The 23476-nt window shown below is 39.8% G+C and overlaps 1 protein-coding gene across 1 annotated transcript in view; it reads right to left on the reverse strand.

Annotated features, from left to right (window-relative positions):
* Positions 1–23476, reverse strand: part of LOC146330823 (uncharacterized) — a 47739-nt gene that overhangs the window by 3991 nt on the left and 20272 nt on the right. The window contains exons 2-21 of the mRNA XM_084747564.1: positions 19922–21632; positions 16168–16229; positions 13949–13978; positions 13234–13427; positions 12506–12705; positions 10345–10560; positions 9784–9882; positions 8493–8530; positions 8323–8369; positions 8037–8068; positions 7736–7855; positions 7276–7407; positions 7033–7074; positions 5723–5860; positions 5389–5553; positions 4591–5037; positions 2697–3212; positions 2441–2614; positions 1866–2124; positions 14–292 (exon numbers count right to left, since the gene is read on the reverse strand). Of these exons, the coding sequence (XP_084603690.1) occupies positions 14–292; positions 1866–2124; positions 2441–2614; positions 2697–3212; positions 4591–5037; positions 5389–5553; positions 5723–5860; positions 7033–7074; positions 7276–7407; positions 7736–7855; positions 8037–8068; positions 8323–8369; positions 8493–8530; positions 9784–9882; positions 10345–10560; positions 12506–12705; positions 13234–13427; positions 13949–13978; positions 16168–16229; positions 19922–21632 (4901 nt within the window). The remainder of the gene's footprint in view (positions 1–13; positions 293–1865; positions 2125–2440; positions 2615–2696; positions 3213–4590; positions 5038–5388; positions 5554–5722; positions 5861–7032; positions 7075–7275; positions 7408–7735; positions 7856–8036; positions 8069–8322; positions 8370–8492; positions 8531–9783; positions 9883–10344; positions 10561–12505; positions 12706–13233; positions 13428–13948; positions 13979–16167; positions 16230–19921; positions 21633–23476) is intronic.

Here is a 23476-nt window from a genome sequence, read left to right on the forward strand (position 1 = left end):
AAAGACATCATACCCAGCTCCACAGCAGCAGCGCTCATCTCTTTGTCCTCCTCATCCTGCATCTTCTTGTGTTCCTCTGCTTTGTCCGAAACTGCCTCCGTCTCCTCATCCTTCACGTGACTGTGATTGACAGCGCTGTCAGGTTTTTCCTCTTCCTCGCTCTCTGCAGTCACTACCCCTGGTTCTGCGCTGTTGGAGGAGGACTCATCTGGGGCAACTGAAGCTGCAGGCTCACATGTGGGAAGGGGTTCAACCTCAGTGGTGGAGTCCACAGTGGTTGTCTGTGTAGTCTCTAAACATAACAGAATTCAGGCATAAATGAATTAAACTATTTTAACTTTAAAATACAGCTGTAAGCAGAGATTCTGACCTCAAACTGTTTCAGTCAACAGAAGAAAGCAGCTCTAATGACCCAAATTCAAGGCTGAGTTTCAGGCTTCACAAAGTCGCTTCAGTGAGTTTAACTGTTTTAATTGTTTCATCATCACTGTAATGTATGCAGCACTTGGATAACTGAACACTCAAACTGATACTATTTTCATGCCTTTCACAGATTATGAACAAAGCCTGGTGTAACAGGCAAACCACACCCTGTGCAGCAGCAGGGGTGGGACCAATAAAGCACGTCATTCCAATCAGTTGTTTAGTTTTGTTGGCATCACAGCACGAAAACGCTCTCAAATTGGCATTTCCCTTTTCTGAAACTGAAAAAAAAGAGAGATAAATTTTGACAAAGCATTTCACAGCAAGAGCTGGACAGTAGCATCCTGTTGACTTTTTGTCCCACCCAAACATGATCTATTAGGATCATAAACAAATGCATTTCAGTTTGTATACTGACTTATAATTGATTCTATAAATGTTTATTCATCACACCAATGTTGAAAGTAATTCCTGCACTGCTACTGTTAGAGGTAACAGTTTCCCAGAGCCTTTGTAGCGCTATGTGCATTGTAGGTTGTGTTTTAAGGTCTCCTGTTCCCCAACTCTGGGAAACAGCCCATAAGCTTAAGGGAGACCTTAAGATACAACTTATGACGCACATAGCGCTACGAAGACTCTGGGCAACGGGGCCCTGATCATTTGAATCAGGTGTGTTGGAGCAGGGAAACATCTAAAACATGCAGGACAGTGTGCCCTGAGGACCAGGGTTGGGAAACACTGCGTTATTTGACTGTATTCTATTTTCTGTTTATTTGAATCGCCATGTATTACAGATAAAATGGCTTAAACTAACATTACAATTTGTTGTTATAGTCTTTAAATCATCTAATTATTTTCTTTGCCTCTCACTGATGAATGGGGCATTTGTCTGTGATCTTAACTGATTAGATCAACTGCCTAACCAGCAAATGAATCACTGATTTTCCAAAACACTGTACCTAACATTGTAATACATGCAAATATTCAGGGCAATGGTTTGTTTTGTTTAAACCCCCACAACTGGATAGTGTTGGTATCTATCTTCACTGTTCTGTCTAGATAAAAAAAAACAACTTTTATTTCAGATTTTATGCAATTGTTGGTGTGGTCTTTATACTATGACAGTTTTCCTGAAATTATAAAAAATACATATGCATCACCTTGCTTACATTATTGCAATATATAGTATACAGTACTGTGATATGTATTGTATTGCCAGATTCTTGTCAATAAGCAGCCTGAATGTAAGTTACGGTTACCCTCTCTTTCAAAGGTAATGAGTCATCATCATAATTTGGACTGGAAAAGCAGTTCTAGAGAAAGTTGCAAGCAGTAACACCACAGGCCAAGAAATTGTCCTGTTTGGAGGCCTGTTTTGAAAATTAATAATTAATTGTTTTTCTTCAGCTGATACCAAAGGTGAAATCAGTGTGAGCTTGTACCTGTCTCAGGTGCTTCTGGTTGACATGTTGCCACATGTGTTTGGCTGGGGGAGGAGTCAGGCTGTGGAGCCGGTGTGGGGGATGCTGCAGAGCAGGTGGGGATCTGATCAGGGGTCAAATCTGGTGACACCAAACCATCTGAAGTCTCAGCTGTCGGCACAGTCACATGATCAGACTCCAATATGTGCTCGTCAGACTTAACCAAGTCCGCTTTGGCGTCTGATGTTCCTGTTTCTGTGGTAACCTCCATGGGTGTGACCTGGACGCAGAAAACAGGAAGACCACCATGATGTCGTTACACTGTGGAAATTTAAAAGAATAGTTTGGAATTTCTTAAATAAGGTTATTTGAGGTACTCTTCCATTGTCAGTGTATTATCTACAGTAGAAGGCAGGCGACACAATCCCAATTCAGAAAAGCAGGGGCAGTACACAGCCACCATCTACTGTAGGTAATACACTGACTGTAGGCAAGTACCACATTTAAAGTAATCCAAAATATCCCTTTTAGTCTCAGACAGCCCAATAACCATGCAGAGAAACTCTTTTAAGTCATACACAGAAGTTAAAATGTACCTCTGGAGCATCCTGTTGGACAGATGAGGGAGCGTCCTCTCTCTCCTCTGTGGTTTCCATGGGAACAGTGGGAGGAGGAGAGCTAGGAAGGTCGGTCACATCTCCCACTTCATCCACTGTCACAAAGTCGCTCAGGTTAAACGGGAACTCGTCACACTCCTCGTCCTCCTCCACCTGACAGGACAAAGACATGAAGTGAGGAGAAGAACAGAGAGGACAGTTTCAACATGTTTTTTACACGACTGTGTCTTCTTACCGTTCTGCTCTCAGCCTCTGAGTTGTTGTATTCTTCATCCCTCCAGGAGCTCTGCCTGTAGCCCTCCGACCTGTAGGACGACCTCGACCCTGACAAACCTTCGCCATATGCTCTCTTCCTGTCCCTCCTCTCTCTTTCCCTCCTCTCCCACTCCCTTCTCTCCTCCTCTCTCCTCTCTCTGTCCCTCCTGGCTCTTTCCTCCCTCTCCTTTTCCTTCTTGGCCCTCTCTTCCTTCTCCCATGCCCTCCTCTCCCTCTCCTTCCTCTCTCTCTCCCTGGCCTCTTTCTCTTTCCTCATCTCCCTCTCTTTCCGCTCCCTCTTCTGCCTCTTGGCCTCCTCCTCCTCTGTCTGGTTCTTGGCTGGCTCTTTGGTCTCCTCGGCTGTTTTTTTGCCCTGCTCCGTCTGTCTCTGTGTCTCTGCCTGCTCTCCGTTGGTGGAAGCTGCAGTGTTATTGGACTGGCCAGCCGTTCGTGTCCGGCACTCCACAAGCAGTGCGTTGACCATCTCTTGAGTAACCTGGTGAAACAGGAAGAGATGTCAAAACTCACAAATATCCATGAATATCCTGGAGGTCAAGCGAAACTTGCATTCAATACTTTTGGTACTCAGACCCTAAAAAAGACAATCTGTATGGTTTTGCTCGCAGCCAACCACTGCATTCATTCATTCATTCATTCATAAAGAAGAACCTCTGAAATCCATACTGGCAAAAAGTTTGAAGGATATGAAGAAAAATCAAGTCCCAGAGTTACTTGTAAAGTAATCCTTTATGTTTGTCTGTCCCATATGGTGTTTGGGTGCTGACAGAAAGTAAAGGGGATGATGCTGCTGCTGCTGCAGCTGCAGGAGGAGGACAGGTCTCTCAGTCCTTCACTTCTAGTACTTGTGTGGAGCAGCTGTCCCGCTGAGAGGAGCCATGTCCAGTTTGTGAAGCTAAAGAGAGCCAAATTGTTGCATCTTGTCTAAAATACTTGCGTCTAAAATACTCCCAACACTTTAGATAACGGCAGCAAGTCTTGCTCTCTGCAGCTTGCTCTCTGGGGAAGTCCGTGATCTGACCTGGTGCAGCAGTTCATAGCAACGTTACCGCATAATACACAAAGTGACGGATTTTCATAATTGATGACAGTGATTACACCAACAAATCGTCCCAGCCCCATGACCCAATACCAGCAAGTACATTATACAAGTGAAGTTATGTAAGTTACATCACATGTGCTTCATGTTGTGAAACTGTCAACAGTTTAGTTTAGGCATTAAAACTACTTGGTTATCTTTTGGTAAGTTCACTTTGGCTCTCTACAAACTGCTCCTCAACGGAGACACAGTTTACAGATGAATATGAGATGGGAAACTGTGTGAACTTATTGTCCAGCTGACTACCGAGCTAACAAGCTAACTGCTCTCAGCAAGCTCCTCCCAGTTCAGTAATTATTACTGAATGATGTTCAGTCCTGAGAATAAAATGTCAGGTGGAGTAACCTGTCCAGCACAGAGAAGATTAAACCTCAGAAAGATGTTGTAGTTGTGAGTAAAACAATAATAAAGAAAACAGAAATATATGGCCTGTGTGTGTTCACTACATCATTAAGCTTGTGTGAAGATGCACATTTGTAACAGATGGTGTGACTGGGCCTTTACTCTGCTGTTTTACTCATGCAAACACTGCTACCATTCTGACAGAATGTTTAAAGAACCTTTATTTTGTCTTTTTAGTCGTTATGCCAAAACAACATTCAGCAAATATGCTAGAACAAAAAATCAATCCCAGCTTTTCCAGAGCCTAAATTTTTTGTTACAATTTTTAAGGCCTGTCAAAATCACACTGAGGACATTTTAAGGCCTAAAATTCTTTGATTGGATTTTAAGGGACCAACAGAAACCCTGATTTTACCTTGGGGAGTTCTGGCATGGCCTTCTCCTGGGAAGCTGCTTTGCCGTCAGAGCTGGATGTCTCTGTCTTTCCAACAGCAGCAGTCTCATCATTTGCTACTTTGGACGCAACGTCCTCCTCCTTTTCTGCTGTGTCCATGACCCTTTCAACAGCAGATGTTGCCTTTGTCTCTGTCTCCATGTCTGCCTCTAGTTTGGCGTCTAGTGTAGCCACAGACTCAGAAACCGCATCAGTAACCCCGTCTTTTTTGAGTTCATCATCTTTGCTCAGGATTTCTCCCAAAGCCTTATCTTCACCGGCTGACATCTCAGTGCTTTTCATTTTCTCATCCTTCTCATCACCGTCTTTTTCCATCCCCTCCACTGGAGATTCAGATTCTTCTTTCTGTGCCGTCTCCTCTTTGTCTGCAGCTGCTCTTTGGCTGCCTTTGCCATTTGCAGGTGCATCCTACAACCAGAGACAAGCCGTGTCATATCAAACACCAGCATTCATTTGAATGTGTGTAAGGGGGCTTTTACATCAGGGACGCCAGCCCAGATCCCGAGTCTACTTAAACAGTTGTTGTTAAGTAACTAACGTGAAAACTGGATCTGCCTCCTGAAGAAATGACACCATTAATGAAAATCAAAGACTGTAAGCTGTAATTTGTGACTATAAGTATAAAATGTATAAGATAGTGATGTCATTTCATTTAATTTTAACGTTGTTGTTATATGCTTTGTTTTGTGAATAAGAAAATGCCATAAAAAGGAAGTGTGAAAAAGAAAGCAAAGTTAATGAATCATCAAAGTTACAGACCTCAGGTGAATCCAGGTATGCAGCAATGACTTTGGTCTGTGCGCTGGCTTTAGGGTCAGGCTTACGGGAGAAGAACAGAGGATTGTTCTGGATGATGCATGGGAACGTCTGGAAGCGTTTGTAAACGGACAGCGACATGGCAGCAGTCGCCATCTCACAAATGACCTGAGCAGGAAGAGACAGAGTACATCAACAGCTGTCAGCATGTGAGTTGTTCGCCTGCTAAATGAAGGGGTAACACATGATAGGTTTGGAAAGAATGGATTCTGGAGTTAGCGTATAGCTGTGAAAGAGGGTACGGATGTTCAGGACAAAATGGACCAACAGCCCTCACCATACTGTTGAGCACTAGGGTCTTGATGACTGTGCCAAAGCGTCGCACCAGTTTCTGGACCTCAGAGGAGCCGGATGGCGAGTTGGGAACATTACTGATCACTAACAAGCTGCTCCAGCCTACTGGAACGTGATTCTCCTGCAGGATGCAAAGGAACATTCAGTCACTTTTGAGCCAGTGGATGATCATCAGTCACCACTTCAGTAATAAAACAGCCACGTCAATCAGTTCAAGGTATAAAGACTATTCAAGTTAATTAGACAAAAACCTGCAACATTACATGATAACCATTGATTCATGATGAGAACTGATGCCTGGGACACCATATACGACTTTTAAAGTTGTCAGATCACTGTGGCGTTCACACTACCCCACCTTCTCTCTTGTAACTGTGAGTCTAGAAGTTCTGTGCTTTGCACACTACATACTACACACTACTCAGAAACAACTAGAAGATCATTCACCCAAAGGATCCCCTGTTTGTTTTCCACTATATTTAGTTACAAAAAGATGCTAGAAGGGACATTAGATTATCAATACTTAAGAGTTTGTAGCATGTTACTGTTGTTTACAGTGAAAATGGAGCCTCTTTCCTCCCTGTTTCTATCCTTCACTCATAGGTGTGTTAATTAACTGAGGTAAGAAGCATCCATAGTGCAAAATAACAACTTAACAGTTCCTCCCCCTCTCCGCTGCTTTCAAAAAAAAAAGTTCTTCTATCATCAGTGATCGCATATAGACGAAACACTGGAACTGTATGCTGTCATGAAAACAGTGACATCAGATGAATAATACTGAAACATTAGTGTGCAGCATGTGCTGTCTCACAGTCAGACCTGTCTGTCTGTCTCCACAAAGCTGTGTCAGTGCTGCTGGAGATGGAGCTTGTTTGAACTACTTGCTCCTTTTTAGATACAAATATGTATAAAAGTTGCATTAGTTCTATATTTGGGATTTACTGTCTGCTCCACTGCTCCTCTAGCTCTGCCTCGTCTGCCTCGTTATCTTCTCCTCTCTCAACCTGTGTCTGCTCTAATTGGCAGAACTGTTGCTTCACTCCTGGAGTTGCCGATATCTTTCATTTGTTGGCGAGTAAGAGTTGAGGGCTTAACTTGCGTAGTGTGGCCTTGGCTTTAGTGTAAATCTACTTTTGGGACACCACACAAACATACTTATTTTGAACAATAAATTACTTGACCACCACTGTCTTTTGGGTACCCCTGGTGCATTTACCGCAAAGTTTATCAATGTGCACTGTCCTTGTTAAATACCCCACAAAATAAAAGACATACGCTGGAAGAAATACTCACTAATGGGTCCACTGATCCCATCAGAAGATTGTAGAGAGCCACCTGTGAAAAGAGGTTTCTAAGTTTATTATCAATAATTGCTCAATGTTCATTGTTCAACACAAAACAGGAAACAAAAGAAATTTATACCAACAGTGAATGAAAATTGAAAACAAATTAACATAATTTTGACAAAGAACATTCAGTTGAAACAGAGGGGGCAAAGATGATTAATACACTGTAGTATAAGTGATGAGAACCTACCGGTGTGCTGAGACCAATACACTGTTTGAGATGAGTTATCTTCAGCTCAGTGTCTTTAAACTTAAGAGGCATGAAGGAGTGGACTTTCACCATCTCTTGAGCAATCTCCACATCTAGCACAGACACAAGTGCCTAATATACAAAAAAAAAAAAAAAAAGGCTTTTAATATTGTGTTGTGGGCACAGTGACCATCAAAAAGGTCATCTTCAGACATTAGTGGCTGTGAAAAAGGTTCCAGGACTTTTTTCGCCACCAATCAAAGACAAGAATATATAGAATATACATATACATATATATACATATATATATATATACATACATATATATATATATATATATATATATTGTGACTATCCTGTCAAACTTCAAGGTGCATCAGTTGCTTCACTGGTGTCCTGTTGTGTCCACACGTAAAAGACACACAGTAAAAGCTCCAGATGAAACTGGGTTTACACCAACCTTTCCAATTTGTGTTGCCAAGATGATGTCAAAGGGATTTCCAAAGGGCTGGACCAGCTTGATAATGTCACTCTCTGACCAGCCGCTCTCAGGAAGTCCTGTGATCAGCACCATGCTCTTCTGTTGCGTTGGGAAGGATGGAAAAGCCTGATTACTGATATTTTATTACAAATGATAAAGCCCCAATTTGAAGCAATAACACAGAATATATCAAATTGAAGATTACTGGTTGAATATATTCATAAGCCTTTTCACAATGCTGCCATTTATATTTTACAAAGTATGGATATGGATCATGTACCTCATCAGAAGTCTTCTGGTCAGCCTCTCCTCCTGCAGTGGGGAGTGGGAGGGGTGGTGGTGGTGTAAAAACAGAACTACAGTTTGTATATTTTCAAGAGCTTCAGCCCAAGCCAGTCAAAGCATGATGTCACAGACCTGTTTACATGTGCCTCAGCTACCAAGTAGTGGAATCTTTTAATGCAATTAATTATGTATTGTTAAGATAGAGTTATTAGAAGTTGATATACGGAGCATTTCTTGACAGTGATAGATTTGGAGTGACAGTATTTTATTTGTTTTCCTACCAGAGTCTTCCCCAGCAGCACCTTTGTCTGGTCCTGGCGCAGGTTTGCTGTGAAGACAGAATTATTAATAGTTGAATGCAGCCAAACACATTTGAAATTGTCACAGTGATTGTGCAGAATATTAGGTTAAAAAAATGAAAATGCTTAAGTTGATGATCACTGTGACAAACCTATTGTTAGCAGGAGAAGTCTGCTCCGCTTCAGCTTTCTAAAAAAAACAAATAAAATATTTTTTAAGTGTGTATGAGATTGCGTACATACATGTTCAAACTGTTTCTCAATCAGCAATAGCAGATTAAGAATTAATGCATAAATGCTTTATTCACAAAATAAAAAAAACATTTGTTATTTTGTGGAAGCGCCATGGTTTCTGTGTAACAGGATATGCCGCCCATGCCACATGCTTACACTACTAAAATTATAAAGCAGGTATAATTTAAAGAATATTTTTATTACTAAAATGTTAGGCCAGCATAACATAGTATGTGGTTTTATTTGTTCACTTTGAGGCAGTATACAAGAAATAATGAAACATGAATATAATTTGACACTTAAGAAACATACACTAAAAACAGATGGAACCTGTACACTCAGCATCAAGTCACTTTTAAGAAAAATAACACTCAATTCCAAAGTTCAGTGTTCACATTTTTCACTTGTGTAGTCAAGTGGGTCAGAAATGTACCCATCTGAAGTCAATTTTTACTTGTCCCTGTACAAATAGGCTTATTTGTTTGCAGTTATCATATAACAGTTGTCATTGTTAATCTAGGGCTGTGATGTCTATAAACCATCCAAAAATGGTGAAAAAGGTTCAAACTCCTATGTGATGTCTTGAAATAATTTGTTTTATCAGTCCATAAAAAATATTCAGCCTTATATGATCATAAACAGAGAAAAGCAGGAAATCACCATATGTGAGAGGCTGAAAACAGCATTTTCTATCATTTATGCATGAAAACGCCCTGTAGTCAATCAGTAATTAAAACAGTTAAATTCTTTTTTGACCAACTGACTGGTTGGGCAAGTGAGTTGCTAGATTTACTTGGCGTGTTGCTTGCCCTGGGCAAGTAGGCAATCCTTGTTGTTGAGCCCTATATTTGCCACAAATTCTCTACTAATTACGTGTAGCCCCCCTCCAACATTCATACACTCAGCAACAGCAGACTCCTGATGATCTGTATAATAAGTACATTTACATGTACAATATTTCAATTTTAGTCCCTTATTTGGGAAAAAAACAACACTCTGGCCAAGTAGGGCTGGGTATCAGTACTCAGTACCTTTAAAGTATTGATTGAAATAACCTAATTCCAGGTAGCAAACATTTGCAGTCAAGCAATAACTGTATTCAATCCTTTTGCCCGCAGCCAATCACTGCAAGTGTCTACATCAGTGTCTACATCTGTGCACAAAATGTAATTCTTATTGTAGACCGGGTGTGTGTTTTCCACACAGTACCTTGGCTGTGGAGGCACTGATTGGCTGGTCTCTGATGGAGAGAGTTGTGGAGTTAGCCAGAGCCTGAGCATCTTCAGCCTTCACCATGCACACAGATGCCTGCGACAGGGGAGGGGAACAAAAGGGGACAGATTAAAACAATGATGACATTCTGCAACACAAATACAAATACTTATCACAGTCTGACATATTCACTACTGATTTCAAGTCTCAGGAGTGAGAGCTGGAGACACTGACCGCTTTATCAGTTATTTGCAGGTGTCTTGTTGGCCGCATTTAGAATGAAAATATAGATTTGGCTAATTTTGCTACAACAAAACTGAAATGAAACATTAAAAAAAAAATGGGCAGATTGAATATTATTGCAACTTGTTATTTCTGTTTGCCTGTAACATTCACTGCATGACCTAACACAATGGTGCAAAAAAAAAAAAAGAACTTTGTTATCAAAACAGACTGTGACAAAAAATTGCTAAATAACATCAGCTTATTGGCTTCAAATAATCAAGTAATTTCTTGTAAAATGCATCATTAAGTCTTAGTTTACACTTCACACTGTACCTTCTGTCCTTCACCCCTCTCGCTCTCCTCCTCGGAGCAGGGCATGAGGATCACGTTGTTGATCTTGCCAAAGGACCCGACCAAGTCAGTAACTTCTTGCTCTGACGCATCTTTCGGGATGCCCGTGAGATAAACCAGACGATCCGCAACAGATGAGTCCTGGGAGGCCGGAGTCACTACTTTCTTCTTCTTCTTGGCTGGTGGAGGCTTGACAGACTAGAAATAAAGAAGTCGAACCGAAAATACTTCATTGTTTACCATTTGTGCGCAAAAGGCAGAAATCTTTGTTCACATGTGCAGAAAAACTGCTATTAAAAAAAGTACATGAAAAAACAACATGTCATATCTAAATACAACACATTAAAAGTACATTTACATAGAGACACAGTAGAAGCTACATTAAAAAGAGCACTGGGCACTTGATGGTGAGGACTAAGAAATAGAAAAATCCAGTGTAAGCTGACCAAGGGCAAACTACAACTACGACTTTCACCAACTACTTTGATTTATTCACAGTGACAGTGTTTTGGGGTTTCATGAGTGTTAACTCAGGAATAACTCAGTATCAAATAGTCAAACTGCTAGAACTCTAGGCTCTATAAACAATACTCAAGCTCATAGTTGTCAAAAGTATTGATGCTTCAATACTTTTTTCAATACCATGTGTTTAAAACAATACAATATTTGTTAATCATGTGTCAGAAAAAAATCTTATGTCTATGTTGAGTGATGACTTCTGTAGCTTCAGGAATCATCAAGCAATAGTATGGATATATCAATCAATCAATCAATCAATCAATCAATCAATCAATCAATCAATCAATATTCTGCCTAAAACAACAAATCTGAATCAGAGATCTAACTGCCACTAAGCCACTACTTACAAAAATAGTTGATACACTAGGAGATAATGTACAATTGTGTTAACTTTTACCACCTTTATGTTCAGCCAAAACTATGGGTTTACAGGTGGAACATAAAGTATAACGTTTTCTGTTGGTCATGATCTACCCTTCATTAAACACTAATCTACTAAATTAGCAGTGATATTTTAGCTGAGTTTAATTCAAAACATTGGGCCTCATGCAACAACATTTTCGTACTCTCGTCTTTAATTTCTCTTACTTTCTTTGTACCCAGGGCTCATATGAACACACCACGTCAGATTTAACGCTCATAACTTCAGAAAACCATCTAAATGGTCCACCTGTGCGTATTTGACTGCATGTGCATGAGACTTGTAAATTAGCATAATTAATGCCCCAATAATACCATATAAGGCTACGCTTCCTGTTCCATATGTCTGGAAGGGGTTCCTTCATGACAATGGCATCAAAGATAAAAAAAAGAACTTAAAAAGTTTGGAGTTTGACATCCTGCTTTCAGAGATCCATGAAGTAAAATCTGTCATTTTAACAGCATCAGCAGTGGAATTAAAAGACCCACTAAAGTAAAGAAATGGGAAAAGTGAGTATTGTTAATGCTGTGTTACCTGAGGGTTGGAGAGGTCACTGAAATGAAGAGGGAACGTCTTGATATGAAAATGACTTAAGTACGAAAAAAAAAAGAAAAACGACTTGCCACAGTAAGGGACGATCAGAGACTGCAGCAGGAGGAGAGGGTTAAGGGGAGGTTTTCATCACGGAAACAGAGGACAGAATAAGTGATGACGTTTGCCTGGGCAGAGACTTCATAAACCTGCATGTGCAAATATTCAGCCAATACACCCGACAGCAGGCAATAACGGATCATGAATGAATGATGATAGGCTTTATATGTAAATGTATAACTATATTATAATTTGAAATGTAGTCAAATAGGATAATGTTGACATATTTATGAAGTGTAATTTATTTTTCAAATTCAAAATATCTCCAAACTAATGATATATACAGTCATTACTTGGATTTGTATACTAGCAGACTGACTGCACGACTCTACCACAGGTCGGGACCATTATACACTACACACACTAAATTGTGTTCGTATCTGAAAGAAAACTCAACATATGAGAAAACTGGTGAATGACATGGCTTCTCTTAAATCACTTGTACGCACCACTTAAGAAGCAATCTGTTCGTACGAGCAGTTCTTGAATGAGGCCCTTTGTTCTTCTCTGTGTAAAGCTTTACAAAAAAAAAAAAAAAAGAGGAACACCCACTGCGTCAGTGGCCTTGGCACTTGCCGTCTTAGTCGTCTTGGTTCCAAGCTTCGTCACGGTCTTGACAGTTTTGGTGGATTGTAATGGTCCATGTTTGGTGCTGTGACTTGTCTTGGAGGAGGATGGATGACGGCTGGTGTCGGAGGGGAACCTGCTTGAATCGTCATATGGACGCTTCACACCACTGCGATAGGAACCTCCTGGAAACAAGGCATGAATCAGAGGAAGGAGGGCAGGAACGAAAAAAGGTGTTAAAAAACATGCACAAAGACATGAATTCCATTTGGTTTGGCTTATACAGGTTTGTGAAAAACACGATAATAACCAAAATGTTAATGTAAACATTCATGCTGAAGCCCTTGAACAACCTCTCTTCAGCCCCAGCATGAAGAAATGTATGCTTAAGCATTTAATAAACTAGCTCGATTACTAGTCCCAATATGCATTTGGAAATAATATAATTGTTTTAAAGGAACACAATGATAAATTTTGACATCTGGTGTAACTGCATTACCAAGAGTTACAATAAACATTGAACTGGAAATGGATTAGTGAAATCATACCTGTACTATTTTTGCAAATAAGCTTTAGGACACCCTTATATTAATGACTAAAATTTGACGGCAAATGTTCCAAAATGTTAAAACTATTAAAATTACATCTGTCATGTTATTGCTACATTTCCCAACTTTGAACACCTTAGGCCTACTCTCTAGCATGTGGCCTACCAGTGTAGTGTTGGTGGCGAGGGTGGTGGTGAGGTGAGTAGGGCCTGCCATGCAGCCTGTGGGGATGGGGGCCCACCCCGTGTCTGCGAGGAGGACTTGGGGTAGGAGAACCAGAGAGGGACCGAGACACGGAATGGGATGGAGAGTGATCCTTGGGATCCCACACAGTCCGGCTGCCATACCGTCCACTCCGACTGGATCAAAGATGACAGTCATGAAGACACATAACCAGTGAAATTACAGTGGAAATAACACAACCACATCGATGCAACTAGTGCGATCACTGTGACAAGTTTCACTTTTACACTCACGGTAGCCCTGTAGTTCTCAAACTTATCAATAAAACAATGACAAGGAGACTAACAAAAATCCAAGTCAGCATTTTTAACACCATCAAACTCTTGTATGTGTATTTAACCTACATAAATCATACTCATTTGGTTCATTCTACCTGCAGTAACTCTGTGCCCCACCACTTCCCCCTCCCCTCCCCCCACACTTTAAGAATGTAGCCTAACTTTATGCAATTCTCTGAATCAACAAATGCAACACTCTCAAATGGAAAACCAAATACCCTAATAAGATCTGTGTCAGATTAGTTGTATGTGCACAGTCAAGTTATTTGAAATGTGGAGGAGCCGCCAACTAACAGCAGTGACTGCTGGTCACAGCTAAAAACAGATTATTGGAAACATAAGAGCAGAGTCCAACTGACCTTGGTAGATTTGGTTTCCAGTCAGGGTACCTTCAGAGACACACACAAACACCTGTTAGCATGTCATTCAACATCGTCTTTCTTGTAAACTTGTGTTTAAAATTAGCATGCATTTAACAAAGCTATGTAAACAGCAGAGCAACCATATTTTTTAGTTTGGACTAAGGCCAGACTGATGTCTGTTTCTCCTGGGTGTTCAAGCTGGTAACTATTTGCCAGCACATTTGCTATAAGCCACAAGCTGTGGTTGTTTGTGTTTCATTGTTATCAAAAACTGCTTTATGCAACATTTTTTTTGGTTGGCTCATATTCAACACTTTTTGACTGTTTATCTAAAACAAAATGCAGAACAGTTAGTTGAAGCCTCTTCTACACAGCCTGTTCAAGGTTGGACTGCTGCACCATCATTCTGTCTCACAGTTCTGTATATATAGTTACAGACACATGTTTGTTCCGCCTCTAATCCACCAGCACAGGTAGTAACAGAGTTGAATAATGTAAAATGGCAATGAAAAATGCGTAAAATGGCGAGTCAACAGCACGCTGGTGATTTACACATTTACTGCTGTCAGGAGACAGGAGAGAAAGCTCTACTCACAGGTCATCACACATGGTGATCCTTTCAACTTCACTGTTGCAGAAGAAGTTATACCCCATTTATCCAGGAACACATACAAAGTTCTAAGTTCTGAACTCATGAGGTTATCAGCTCTATGTGTGTCTAGAGAAGAGCAGGGGAACAGAATCAGTTGTTGCCCAGCAGTCATCACTAGGCCTGCAACTAACAACGATTTTCAAAGTCGATTAATCTGGTGATTATTTTTTCGACTAATTGATTCATTGTTTGGCTTATGTCAGAAAATTGTGAAAAATGCCAATCACTGTTTCTGAAAACTCAAGGTTAGGTCCTTAAATGTTTTGTTTTGCCCACAACCCAAATATATTAAGTTTACTGTCAGAGAAGACTAAAGAAACCAGAAAATATTTACATTTAAGAGCCTGAACTCAGAGAATTTTGACTTTAGAAAAAACACTATAACCAATCATCAAAATAGTTGGTGATTAGTTAATTAATCAATTATAAAATTAATTATTCAATTATTATTGCAACTCTAGTCATCAAACTAGACACTGTTGCATTATGTCATGCCTCTTTTTGATTGCACAATGCTGTATAAAACTACAGTGGTGCACCTTACAGGATTTCTGCAGGTTTCAGTCAGTGAAACTTAACACTTTTTATGACCTTTTTATGACCATTATGATTTAAATGCATGACCTACATTCATTAGTGAAAAAATAAATGATTAGTAAAAATGACGTCATTAAAAATTGACATGAAACATTTATTTGTGTTCATCACATATTTCAATCCAGCATTTTATTTGGACCTGCTGGAGTTAGTGCCATCGATGTAGTAGGCCTACAAAACTGTGAGACTGCCTGGGCCCGCTGCAGACTCCTCACAGCAACGGTATGCTTCTCCGATTTAGCATGAGACTGAAGGGCTTTTATGCCCAAACTCGACAGCTCCAACACCATCTTGCATGGATTACAGTATGCTTGGTATTGACTGCTAAGAATGGGCTTAAGCCAAGTTTTAAATCCATCGCTGTCGAGCCAGACTTCATTAAAAGTGCACTTCCCCATCCTTCTCTGTTGATACCTTCCTAAGAATAAGGAAGTACCAGAGCCCATCTAGAAGTACTCTTTGACGTTGGCGGGTTTCCGTGATGTCTGGCAATTAATTCCTTCCGGGAACTCAGCACGGACCCATAATATGGACCCTGTAGTTCTGGAATTCCCTAGACAGAACTACAACAAGAGGAACGAATAAATGCTGTCATCAGCGCATTTCTCAAGGCATTTATCGGAAGGAAAAGGCGATGATGGAACCAATGAATAAACAAGCGAATAATTTTAAGATGTAACTAAACGTTATTTATGAAAACATTGAAAATCCCTACGGATTTAAGACGTTAAGACCTAAAATTTAAATTTTTAAAATTAAGACTTATGACTTTTTATAACACCACAGAAATCATGGCCTTCATAGCAGTGTTGTGTGGTTCATTGTTAAAAAGGTAAGGTGGCACAGAGGTGAGTCTTTGTTGCAGCAGTGTTGTGTGCTCTCTGTCAAAAGGTAAGTTAACTATGACACAATGCTGAAGATATGGTGGAGATGCAGGGCTTCAGCAGCACATTAAAAATGTCCTCACTTGTTGCGCAGGTCTCTGCAGGCAGCAGTGTGGTTGACGGTGTTAATGTGGTCAACCCAGTCCTGAAGAAAAACGACAAATGGGAATGGGAACATCACAATCGGAAACAAATGGAAAGAATTCTCAACAAAGCTAAATTCACATTTCATACATTAAGATAAACAAACCAGGCCAATTCTAAGCACTCAAATACCTCATTTATCTACAGAGTGACTTCAGTAATGACACAACAAGCTAAAGTAAATCTTGGTTCCCTGGTGTCATTTTTTAACATGGTGGGAAAACCCTGAACTGAAAGTGGAGGCACAGTTCTTTGATCCCACAGTCATGTTCAAATTATGTTCCAGCTGCTGGCAGAAATGCAATACAATGCTTAGTCTTGAATATCAGATCATTCACGCTGGTAAAGATGTTCTGTATCCATTGCCCTCAGTGTGACTATCAATCTTCACCATTAATACACTTTATATCACTGGCAGAAACAAACAGACAAAAACAAACAAACAAACAAACAACAAAACAATAAATAAATAAATAAAAAAAAAACAATCCACACACGCGCACAAAAAAGTTTAGTCTTCTTGTTTCAAATGCTGCTCGGTTAACTTACTAAGTTATGTTCCAAGGCCTGATGAGGACAAATCATTTATTACACATTAACCACTGGTCAACCACCAGCCTCTTGCCTATGTTATATGAAATTCCTGTCACAACCAATGACATATGACAATTTTGTTCAAAATAAAAAAAATCCTGTGTTAAAGAATTCCACAATAATTCAGATGAACCAAGTTTACAGTTGGAAAGCTACAAAGCTTGTAGCTCTTAAAAGTCACAGTTAAGAGTTTTGACAAAGACTGCTTTACATTCTGCTACATCATGACATGCAATTAAATAAAGACTAGGCGACTATTTTTTTCCATTAGGGATAACCCTTATATTTATAATGATATTTCTATAAATTTGGCAAATCCTTTATAGAGACAAACATAAATCTTTAAATGAAAAACTGAGAAAGATGAGAGAAATGACAAAATGTTTTTATCCCACTTTACCAGATCTCCCAAAAGCCCACATCTCACTCAACTATAAGTAATAACTGTTATGACACTGAGGCAGAGTGCAAACCATTTTAAAACAGTTTTTCCTGCGTATAGTCAATCACAACCACACCATTTGACAACACCAAAGCCAGAGACCAGACCACTAGATTTTCTCAGAGAACAAAGGAGTGTAATTCAGCAGTAATTACTGATGACCTGAGGAAATATTTCTACTATTCTTTGACAATTCCTCTGATCAGTTTATACCAACTTTAAAATTTACCGTTTGCCCAAGATCATGTAATCAAAAGATATTATTACATAACTAGAGCACTAAAATTACTTTCTGTTGTGATGAGTAACTTAGCATGTTAGTTTTGCAATTCAAATAATCACTTTAGTGATGAAATTATATCACTTTCAGGGTAAACTGACATAAAACTAACTTTTATAAGATGGCCTGTAATGAATAATGTTTTACTTTCCATTATCGTGTATTACGATTTTGATGAGTTGTTTGTTCTGCTAATTGTGCTTGTTTAGCGTCATTATTTTAGTATTTTGTATGCACTTCCATGATTTTGTATGTTTATTTGCTCTAAATGTTCTTTTAAATGTTTTTTAAATGTTCTTTTATCAGCATTTTCCTTGTATGAGACTGTCATACAGTATACAAAACCTTAGCTCAAGTAAAATTTATGTGCTTAAGCTTACCTGAATTTTACATGCTTTGTATGAACTGAATTCTTCTATCCAAATCTTTGATACTGAACTTTGATATGTGAACTTATTTCTTCCTCTCACTTTGCACTTGATCTATGTACAAGCCCAATTAATTTTGTATTGAAGGGGGTGGGATTTTGTGGGTTTCTGGTTTTTAATTCTTGTTCTGTAAATCTTTTAATGTGGCAAACACTTTGTGCTTAATGTCCGTGAAGGTTCTCATTCGTCCAGGTCATTGTAATCTCAAGAAAAAATTAGATCGAAGGCAACTGGACTTGTTTATACGTCTTTAAAGACATTTCAAACTAGTCAAAATTAAACTGAAACTAGTCTGAGCTAGTCAGACTAGCTCAGACTAGTCTGACACGCACTGAACTGACGAAGCTGATGAAGTCCAGTTGCCATCGATTTAATCTTTTCTTGAGACTTTGTTCTTAAGCTTGAAAAGTGCAACATAAACAAAATTATCATTATTAAAATTCCTGATGATATTACCATTTAAAAATGGAATTATTGCGATACTGTTTGATTACTGTGCTTTGAAAACCAACGGGAAATACGGTCTAGCATCAACCACAGTTAGCCGCAGTCTCCCAAACACAGGCACAACATCCAACGTGGGTTTGTTTTGCATCACTGAAACCACTGACATCACAAAGCACATGATGTCATTTTCAAATTGTTGAGAGGTTTTCAATATAAAACTTGTAAATATAAAATGACCAGTGTGTGTATCAGTACTTTTTGAACATTTTGAGCACACTTTAACAATCCTGAGATCTTAATGAAAATTTGTGTCACTTTAATCATGATATGAAATTTTCAGCTCAGAGGTGTAATATAGCTTAGCCAGTCAGAGTGTCATGAAATTTTAACCATGTACAAAGAGTTTTGATTATTGGTAACACAAAAGTACTCTAGCCAATTACTTTTCTGAGTAGGTAACCCTGTGATGTAACTAGCTACTTTTTAATGGCAGTAAGCTTGTAATGTAACCAGTTAGTTTCATTCAATCCAATATGTTTAATTCTTAAACGTTATGCCCTTTAATCCATAAAAAAAAAAAAAAAAATCCATATGAAACACAATCTCACTGTCTGCTTGATGTATTCATGGCTATACTAGCCTACGTGTCGAGATATGTCATAACCCAGGAAAAAACAGTATCAGTTAAAAGAAAACAACAGTTTATTTGATAAAATAACTCAAGGTTCAGGATTGTGTAAAAATTTGAGATGTGGTTATAATTTTTAAACTTATACCAACTGGCACTGCATGAATTCATTAAATACAGCATTTTCCAGAAATTAAAATTAGACATGTCTGGTACTTGACATTTTGATCAGATCACTCAGGAAGTATTCCAATAACAGGTATCAACATCGTTGTAATATGGATGCCAGATAAATCTAGGGGTGCTGAATCTCATTCATTTAATGAGCAAATCACCCCAAGACATTTTTTCTTCTCTGCTTATACCTTTCTTATGTTCATGTGAAAAAGTTCAACAGACTTGAACATAAAACCTCTCGGTGGGAAACTATTATTTTAAAAAATAGTTTCATAGTCCTATCTGTTAAGGCTTGGACTTCACCTGTCAAAGTTAGCGCTACGAACATGCTCAAAAAAATAAGGAGGGGCTCTTCTGGCCTGTAATGGGACACCTTAACAGTTTTAACTCAAGTCTTATTTTACTTCACCAGACATTTGTCTTTTGAATTTTTTAGAATTGTTTATGCTTGTTTTTTGTTCACCACAATTTGTGTTAGTAAGTAAGCAATCAAAACCATGGGTTTCACTGGCAACAAGCTGACTGAATCAATTACAGATTTGTTTCAATGCAAATTACTAACCACGCAAAACACTACTTGAATGATTTCAGAATCACTCATCTTGTCAACTTCCTCATGAAAAAAGGCTGCAAACTAAATTTCAACATGTGATGGTATTCCTTTCAGACATTGGTACGAGGGCATGTTGGCACTCACCTTATCCTGATCACACTGTATGTGGCACAAGGAGCAGGTATGGGGATACACCTTAGGAGGCACAGCTGAGAAATCGCTTATCATGGTGGGAGTAGGTAACTTCTTGCTGCTGCTGTGTGGTTTTGAGCCAGATGAAGAGGAGAGAGACCGTCTCGAGGAAGCCTCACTCCTGGTTTCAGATGAAGGCCTAGGTTTGGGCCCGTCACGCCTGTAGTCTCGGTCTAGATTACGAGATTTGGATGCTGGTGGAAATTCTCTCCCTGGTGACCGACTGCTCTTACGGTGGTCGCTACTTGTCCTGCGGTAGTCCTGGTCTCCATGCTTGCTTGACTCAGTGTGTTCCAAACGAACCTGCCGTCTTTCAACTTTCTCCGCTTTAAGAGCTGATGAGGATGACGACGCAGATGGGTACATTTTAACTGTCCTTTCACTGGAGAGCGGCTCTCTTTTGAAAGTCTCTCTGGTACTACTCTCCTCTTTTGCCCGACTGGCATGACCATAGTCAATGACTTTACCTGCTGTCTGTGTAACAGTAAGAAGGCTGGGCACTTCCGGGGAGCGTGAACGTGCCACTGGCGAAGAGCGGGAAGGAGGCAGCGGCATATCATGAATGGTGCGAGAGAACGAGGATGCAGAAGAGGAAGTTTTCTGGTTGCCCGACTTGTTGATTTGGATGTCGCGGAGTATGAATGGTAAAGTATCTGGTGTTAGCTGATCATCAGGGTAGTGACTCAGCACTTCCAAGTCCTCATTTGAAAGTCCAAAGCTAGCCAAGATACTTCCTGCACTCTCTGGTGTGTACAACCCCTGACTGTCCCCACCACCACCATGAGGGTGACGGGCTTGGGGAGACGGTGAGTCACTTACAGGGGCAGTCCAGTTTGGGATGTTTGCTCCAGCGTGGCTACCCTGCGGCTGCTGTTGAGGCCCCTGGTGTCGTTGGGACTGGTGGCTAGCACCAGGAGGAGGACCGGCAAACAGTTTAGTTGGAGGCTGATAGTTTGACCAGTCTACTCCTTGCTGGTGGCCAGGCTGATTGTCAGAAGTGAGCGTTATTGGATTAGAGCTGTAGCTTCCATGTTGACTAATCCCAGAGCCTGAGCTTTGGTGGTCAATGAGGCGGTGGTCCATGTCCCTAGCACCACGGATAGCCAGGGCAGACTCTAGTTCTTCAGGGAGCTGGGTGGGACGAGGAAACTGGAAACCCATTACCTGCGACAACATATCAGACGCAGGGCGATTCTGATGTTGATTTGGAGGTGGCTGATGATGAGGAGGTCTGGGCCCATTAGAGAAGGGCTGTGACCCTTGTTGTTGTGAGTGGTGGTGGTACATGGCAGCAGAGAGACACGGTTGTGTGTTTCTGTAAGCTTTGTTATTTGTGTCCACGTTAAACCCAACAGCTGACACCCGCTGTCTATTGAAAAGACTCAGGAGGGCCAGGTGAGGAGGTAACGCTGCTGCAAAACCGTTGTTGTTGTGACACTGGGTGCCAATCGTTATGGTCGCTAGAGTGGCAAGCTGCTGGAGAACAATCTGTGCCTGAGTCTCAATCTGAGCCAATCGGAGAGCTGTCACTGCAGCAGCACCAGCCACAGGTCCAAATATGAAATGGGTCCCTCTGGTGCTGTTGGCGACGGAGAATGTTGCACTGGGCTCCAGCTGAAGGGTAGGAGCAAGGTGCGAAATACTGTCTGTGCGCACAGCGAGGCTGTGAGGTGGAAAGCAGAAATATACTATTACAGATGAACAATCTTTGCTTTTTCATTTCAAAAGTAGCTCTCAGATGAAGTCCTTTCTCCCAATGTATTTTTTTACAACAAGCTGGCACAGTCCTTATTTTGCTTGTGATTTTTCCCCAAATTACTAAGAAGTGTGGTCAGCTTTGTGAACTCCTTCCTGTAGTCATGGTGTGCCCACCGTGCTTCTTTCAGGATGGGAAAGCAAAGTAACATTATGCAACAACACTGATTCAATCAAACCCAGACAGCAAATATGTGTTATTTTTGGAATCAGTATCCACCCTCTCTTATTTTCTATACTGTACCTGAGCCCAGCTTGGGCTGAATAGATGGTTGGTTTTCCTTTAACAAGATCTACCAATTGCCTTTATTAATTTTATTTTAGCAATAGTGTCAAGGTACAGGGTGTTACTCAAATCACAGGATATTAGTTGACCCTGCCCTTGTCTTCTTTGTCATACAGTATCTAGCATAAAATCCTGGTGTAAATGTATGCAGCATGTCATAAATAAATCAAAACATATGTTAGTGAGCACATTAAATTGGTGGCATTCTGCAAGCTTTAAGGCCACATTTCTTTTTAACAGACAAAGCCAAGAAACCTCTGACCAAATATTAGCTTTAAGGGAAAAGGTAAACTTGCACACTGGGCAAAACTATATAAACCAGAAACAGGATTGAGAAAATTTTGTTGCTATCATCTCAACAGATGTTGGTTAAGGAGATTAATAGGCCAAATACTCAAGTTGAGTCATGCAACATTTATCTACAGAAAATTATAACATGCAGTTTGATATGCCATTTTCAAAACAAATAAATAAAATAAGAAGGGAAAAGTTGATCACATAATGCTGGAATGTATGCTGTGATTTGACAGTAAAATTATGTTGTAATTAATTATGTTTGTAAAAGGGTTTGGCATATAAAAACGTGTTGGGTGTCTTGAAATATCAGACAGTGACCAGTCCTGCAAAGAGTCACTGCAGTTTGGTTACAAAGTGTTTTACAGCTACTTCATAGAAAATTTCACAAATGTAGCGTACCTAGAGTAATATTACCTGCCTGAAAAATTAGGTTCCACACAGAAGCATTTTTTAACAGAAAAAGGCAGACAAAGCAACAACATCCAAGCCTCTGCATTTCCTCATTGTAAAACCATGCTGACTTCTCACAATGCTTCATGATTTGTTGAATAAATACACAAGTGCCTTCTATGTAATTTAGGGTCTTATGTACAAAATAGTGTAAATGTCTAAATGCATGAGAAATTACTTTTGTCATCTATATTTTGTTCACTTCCAAATATTGGGTTTGAATTGGGAATGCTTAAGCTTTGATTTTTGTTGTAAAATGACTTAATTAATTCCACAAACCAATCATAAAAAAACTTAACCTGGATCAACAAAACCTTTCTACCTCTGCTTAATCTGCCTCTTCTAGTCTAAGCCAACTCAACGATGAAGAACTGAAGCTGTTATATCACATGCACACAGTATTAGAACTAGATTTTCAAACAGTTATGAAGGCTCACTTTCGCTCAGATTTCTTGTGGATGCTTAATGAGGCACTGCACTTTGTTGTCATACATGCAAGGGCTGGGCAGTTTCTTGATACTATATCTGCATTGTGATATAAGACTTACCATTGTCTTAGATTTTGAATATGGTTACACTGTGATACAGCATAAAATGTTGTCATCTCCTGTAAACTCGTGTAATGCTCTGGACTTACCAGACTGTTCTAATTGCTTTATTGTTTAGCTTCACCCACACAGTTATTAAATCTACATTAATGATGACTGTTATCAAAAATA

This window comes from Lutjanus erythropterus, chromosome 3, assembly GCF_056507025.1.
Source record: "Lutjanus erythropterus isolate fLutEry1 chromosome 3, fLutEry1.hap2, whole genome shotgun sequence".
NCBI lineage: Eukaryota > Metazoa > Chordata > Actinopteri > Lutjaniformes > Lutjanidae > Lutjanus > Lutjanus erythropterus.